General features: G+C 41.5%; 1 protein-coding gene across 1 annotated transcript; it reads right to left on the bottom strand.

Annotated features, from left to right (window-relative positions):
• Positions 1 to 3,965: 3,965 nt before the first annotated feature.
• TICAM2 (TIR domain containing adaptor molecule 2) lies at positions 3,966 to 4,927 on the bottom strand. Its single transcript, XM_068963955.1, has one exon. The coding sequence runs from the start codon at positions 4,925 to 4,927 to the stop codon at positions 4,229 to 4,231; it is 699 nt and encodes a 232-aa protein (XP_068820056.1). The 3' UTR covers positions 3,966 to 4,228.
• Positions 4,928 to 5,875: the final 948 nt, after the last annotated feature.

The following is a 5,875-nucleotide window of genomic DNA, read 5'->3' as shown; positions in this document are numbered from 1 at the left end:
TCACTATTTGAGTACCTCACATGTATTTAATTTAACCCCCAAAATAACCCTACCAGGGAGGCATTACTGTCTTCATTTTTGGATGAGAACACCAAGACCCAGGAAGATCACAATTTGTAGAGGACATAGGTCTGATTCAATCCCAAAGTTCATTGCAGCACTATTTACAATAACCAAGACATGGAAGCAACCTAGATGTCCATTGACAGATGAACAGATAAAGTTGTGGTACATTTATACAATGGAATATTAGCCATTAAAAAGAATGACAAAATACCATTTGTAGGAACACGAACGGGCCTAGATATTATCATACTAAATGAAGTAAGCCAGACAAAGATAAGTATCATATAATATTGCTTATCTGTGGAACCTAAGGGCTTCCCTGGTGGCTCAGCTGGTAAAGAATCTACCTGCAATGCGGGAGACCTGGGTTTGATCCCTGGGTTGGGAAGATTCCCCTGGAGAAGGCAACAGCTACCCACTCCAATATTCTGGCCTGGAAAAATAAACACAAGTGAACTCATTTCCAAAACAAAGACTCACTAGACACAGAAAACAAACATGGTCTGTTTCCAAATAGGAAAGCGGAATGGGAGAAGAGAACTAGGAGGTTGGGATAAACATATACACACTATACGTAAATCAGATAATCCACAGGGACCAATTATATATTGCACAGGGAACTATCTCAGTATCTGTAAAAGGTATCTGTAAAGATGACAGTGTAAATACTCAAATACCATAGAACTGAGAATAAAGACACACAGTAAACATTGATGGTTCAGTGGCTAAGAATCCACTTAGCAATGCAGGGGACACCGGTTCAATCCCTAGTCCAGGAAGATCCTGCATGCTGCAGGGCAGCTGAGCCCTTATACAGCTGCCGAGCCTGTCCTCTGGAGCCCACATGCAGCAAGTGCTGAGCCCACATAGAGCAGTCGCTGAAGCCCGTGTGTGCACTGCCCGCGCTCTGTAAGAAAGCCCTGCACTGAGAAGCCCCTACAGTGACTAGGCAGTAGCCCCTGCTCTCTGCAACTACAGAAAGCCTGTGTAGGACAATGAAGACCCAGTACAGCCAAAAATTATTTAAAAGATACACAGTAAACAAGTGAAACCCCAGGCAGTCTGACTCCACAGCAGAGTGGTGGCGGGAGGAGGTGATGGGCAGGGTCCACCTGGATGCAGGTGGAGAAAATTTTAAAATAATAGTAAAACCAATTAGAAGTCAGACAACTTTTTATTATCGCCATGTATAAACTATTTTCAACAATGCAATGAAGAAATATTTTTCCTCACTTGGGTGAAACCATTCCCATCATCTGATTCAGCTGGATGCTCCAATGTCTGTACCTGATAGGCAGCAACTCTTAAGGAAAACTCAGCTGGAACACTGAGGATGGCAGAGCAAAATGATGGAAAGACTCTGGTTTTAAAAAAAATTATTGCAGTAAAACGCATATATAACTTACCATTTTAAGCATACAATTCAGTGGCATTAAATACACTCGCAATGTTCAGCAACCATCACCACGATCCATTTCCAGAACTTCGTCATTCCAAAGATAAAACTTTATACCCACAAAACCTGATTCCTGTTTTTTCCCCCTCCCCAGACCCTTGTCACCTCTATTTTTCTCTATGAATTTGCTACGCTAGGCACCTCATGTAAGTGGAACCATACTTGTCCTTTTGTGTCTTTCTTCCTATAGCTCCATGTTTTCAAGATTCCATATTATAGCATGCATCAGAATTTTATTCTTTTTAAGGTGGCATAATACTCCACTGTGTCTAACACTGGGTTTTTAATGACATCTTTGAGGCACATACCTTAGGGGACCTCTTGCTAAGTCAGACAGTAAGTTTACCCTATAGTGCCGGCCATATGGCATTGGCTTTTCTCTTACAGCTGAAAGAATCCTGACACACGAGACACAACTCGGGTTCTTCTGTGAAGCTCCAGGGTGAGCGATGAGGCCCACAGACACTCAAAATGGATATTCTCCTGCACGTGGCAAAATTTTACTGAATTTCCCTGTGTGTAAGTCTGAATCTACGTGTGTGTACATGTGTGTACACACTCACATGACAAAGGCCACAGCTTTACCTTTTTATCCTGTTCTTTTCATAACCCCTTATTACAATTGTTAATTGCAACATAACCAGTTAGTCAGTACTTAACATTTTTCTTCATCATAAAAAATTTATTTAACTCCAAATCAAGTGACGACATTGTGCTTGGTGATCTGTGGAGAAGTACAGATTGACGCCTTTTTTTCAAAACACTTTTCTACAATCTTCACTGACACAGGAAATAATCAAGTTTAGTCAAGGTAAAGAATAAAAACATTTATTTAAAAAACACCATCCAGCGTCAATTGCTCCAACTTTGGCAGGCAGGCAAGGGTGAGTGGTTAATGTTTTATTTGTATATGAAACTGGAGATGCAGGAAGCAGTATGGCAACAACAACAAAAAAATGCTTATCATCAGAACTGAAAAAGAAAAGTGAGTAGTCAGCTACTATGACAGAAGGGAACTTTTAAGTCACCCCGCAATGAGAAGAATCTTATCTTTAATAAGTACTAGTAGCGGGGGAGGTCTGACTTACTTGCAAGATTATGAAACATGTTGGTTCATGACTGTGAAGAGGCGGACTGCAGAAGGCTGTGAGCAAACTCCAGTGTTAGCAAGGGGATATGGAGAAGTGGGGATAAAGAGAAAGAAAAATAGGGCAGAATGTTTCTGCAGCAAAGGTCTCTAGAAAAAAAATTTTTAATTAAAAAAAATCTAACTAAGCATGCATTGTAATATTTTTTGTGACTGTAAGAGCGTAATGGGTAGCATTAGAAGTCAATCACGCTGCAAACACATACAATATCCTTTCATTGTGAGCATATACATGAAGCCTCCTGCATCTATTAAATCATAAATCACATTATAAAATTCTATCATTTGTTTGCTTGTTCCCTTTCCTGGTTCCTCGTTGTTCACATTCCGGGAGAGGAGAGTGCCCTGTGCAGATTTATCAATCCAATCCTTTCTTTTCACAGATGAAGGAGGGTAGTAGCTTGCCCATGGTCACATTCCTCCTCAGTGAAAAAGACTGGAAAGAACCAGGTGCTCTGATACCCTCTCGGGCGCTTTTCTCACTACAGCATGACGGGACCCACTCTCTCCCATTCCTGGTCTGCACTTGATAGTTCTCCATCAATCTCTGCTGGGGCAGAAGGGCTGTGAAAGAAAGGAACTGGTCTGCTTGGAGCCTCTGATTCGCTATCATTGTGGGACAAGCAACCATAAAATGCATTTCCCACTTCAAGTCTGAAAGTAATCTACAACACACACACACACACACACACACACACACACACACACACTCAGGCTACTGAGAAATATTTCCTTGATAAAGTACTGTGCAAGACAGGAATTTTTAACTGCTTGCAAAGGAGAGGTTACTGATTTTAAGGGAGAACATCTGGCCAAGGATACATACACCTTTCAGAAGCTCTTCAAACAAAGTTCTGGTCATAGCCGATGACCAACGTAGAGAGCTGCTGGCTCCAGAGGTCATGTCCACACCAGGCACAGGGTCCTAACCACAGTACCAACAAATGTGGTGGGAACTGCCTGCAAATATGTACACTGCAGCAGAAAGGGAAGGACATTTGACTGGATTCTTTTAAGGAGCCCCACCACTGCCGCATCTATTTTGGGTTTCACACTTATCAGCACTCCACATTCTCAACGTTCTAGCCTGGCTGTCCTCGTGTCTGGGTGGCAACACTGGGAGTGCTTCATTACAACATTTGTGAGAGGTACCTCGAAAGGCAGGCTGGTCAGATGTCTCGAGGTCGTTTTTTCCTGTGTGTCCTTTGAGAACAAAATCAAAGGGTAATTAACTGCATTTTTTTAATGTCTGTAAGTCTCCATTCAAGTTCAATATAAGAAGATGAATTTAAAATATCCTTTGTAGTAATCATGAACCAGGAAAACTGAGAGGAAACAGAGCTCTTGAAACTCTGAAGATTCCCAGTTTATGGAAACATCAACAAATACCACAGTTCTACAGACTGTCCTGCAGAAATTTATCTTTCTTGGGCTCCACAGGTTTCTGTAAGCGGAAGGTTCTCCTTCATTGAAACTTCTCCTAGGAACTTGTTTTCGCAGGTGAAGATAAATCCTTTGTTTTACAAAACAAGAGTCTGTCGTGTGTTGTGTGTGCTGTCTCAGGCAACAGACTGCCTTTGTACCATATTTCTGGTCTCCTTCCATATAGCTTGCTGTATCCTGTATACAGACTCCTGAAAAATCCTTTCCACCTGGGTAGGAAAGCCACGACTTTCTTCCTCCAGGGCGTTGATGGTCCGTAGAGCAAAGGGAGTTCTCTCTCGGGGCAGGGGCTTGTTCAGGGGCCGCATAGGGATGACGGAGTTGTACTTGTGCTGCCTGTTCACGGAGTTCATGAGGGACGAATAGAACTGGAACTTACACCAGGTGTCCCTTAAGAAGTTTTCAGTCAACAGTAAGATAGTCCAGGCAGACCCGTTGACAGCATCATCCAAGTTCTGTAAATGCTGTCTGCCACATGGCATCTCGGCAAAGATGATTCCAGGCTTGATGCCAAAGTCGTTTTCCAGCAGGCTCTGGACTCGGAGGGCTTCGGCTGTGTCTTCTTCAGCGTGCAGTATCACAAATTTGAGGAACACCTCTTCTTCTGTGTCCTCTTCAGGGCTCTCCTCCACTCCCTCCTGCTCCCCTGCTGGCATCTCTGCAGTACTGCTGCACACAGCATCACCATGCGGGGAGATGTCTTCAGATTGCTTGGAGTCTGACGTCTGATGGCTTTGACTAGTATCCACACTCTGGCTTTTACCCCAGGGCACAGAAAGATGGCAGGGATCCGTTTTAGACTTTCCGATACCCATTATAAAGATCCGAGTCAGAAGAGGAAAGCTTTATTTATCTCTCAGCATTTCATTTCGTTCTAAAAGGAGAAATAACAACGCAGAAGTACACTGTAAACTCAATCAAAACATTAAAAGTGGAAAATTTCATTGAACCTGAAAAATCTCAGAAGGATTCTAATATAAAGTTCTTGAAGAAAGAAGAGCCAAACAGATCATTGGGAAATGAAATCATTGTCTTTTTTGAGCTTCACAAGGGCTACTACAGGTAGTCAAGGCTAAGTTGAAGAGGGCCCAGTTTAATACAACAGGAGACATTTGGAAATTTTAAATGGTACTATATTCACTCTATAAACTTCCATATTAAAATAAATTACTTTGGTATTTAGTGAAAAGGTACCCTATCAACTCTAACCATATGGAGTATAAATCCAACTTCTTTATTCTAACAAATTATTGTGTAGACTAGAAAGAGCAAAACCTAAAGAAACAGAATATTCCAATATTAAATTCAAAATTTATTTTTGTATCAAACACAAATACAAAACAATATAAATATCGTAAAGATGGCCAGTTATGGGAAGAAAAAATAAGAGAATTTTCTTTCTAATGTACTTAAGGAGGGAAAGGTTTGCCACTGTCTCTGAATAGTGAAGGAACTGCTGGCTGCCACCTGTCATCGATTCTGTCTGCACGCCAGGTCTGGATCCACAGTACACCACGCCAGCCACCAAGTGGCAGTCTAAGGCATGACAGCCCTCCAATGCGACATACATACATCCCAAATAATAAACCTAAATGAATTCACTCTCTTCCTTGGTTAGGAGTTATTGCTTTGTTATTATATCATGAAAAAATTTTACTATGCAAAATTGCAGAAAGACGCTTCCGCTGCATTAAAAATAAGTTAAACTATTCAACCTATTTAAAGTGTCAGTTAAAATAATCTTCACTTACTCATTAAAATAG

The sequence above is a fragment of the Capricornis sumatraensis genome, chromosome 2 (assembly GCF_032405125.1).
Source record: "Capricornis sumatraensis isolate serow.1 chromosome 2, serow.2, whole genome shotgun sequence".
Classification (NCBI taxonomy): domain Eukaryota; kingdom Metazoa; phylum Chordata; class Mammalia; order Artiodactyla; family Bovidae; genus Capricornis; species Capricornis sumatraensis.
This window is presented reverse-complemented; position numbering and strand designations above follow the sequence as displayed.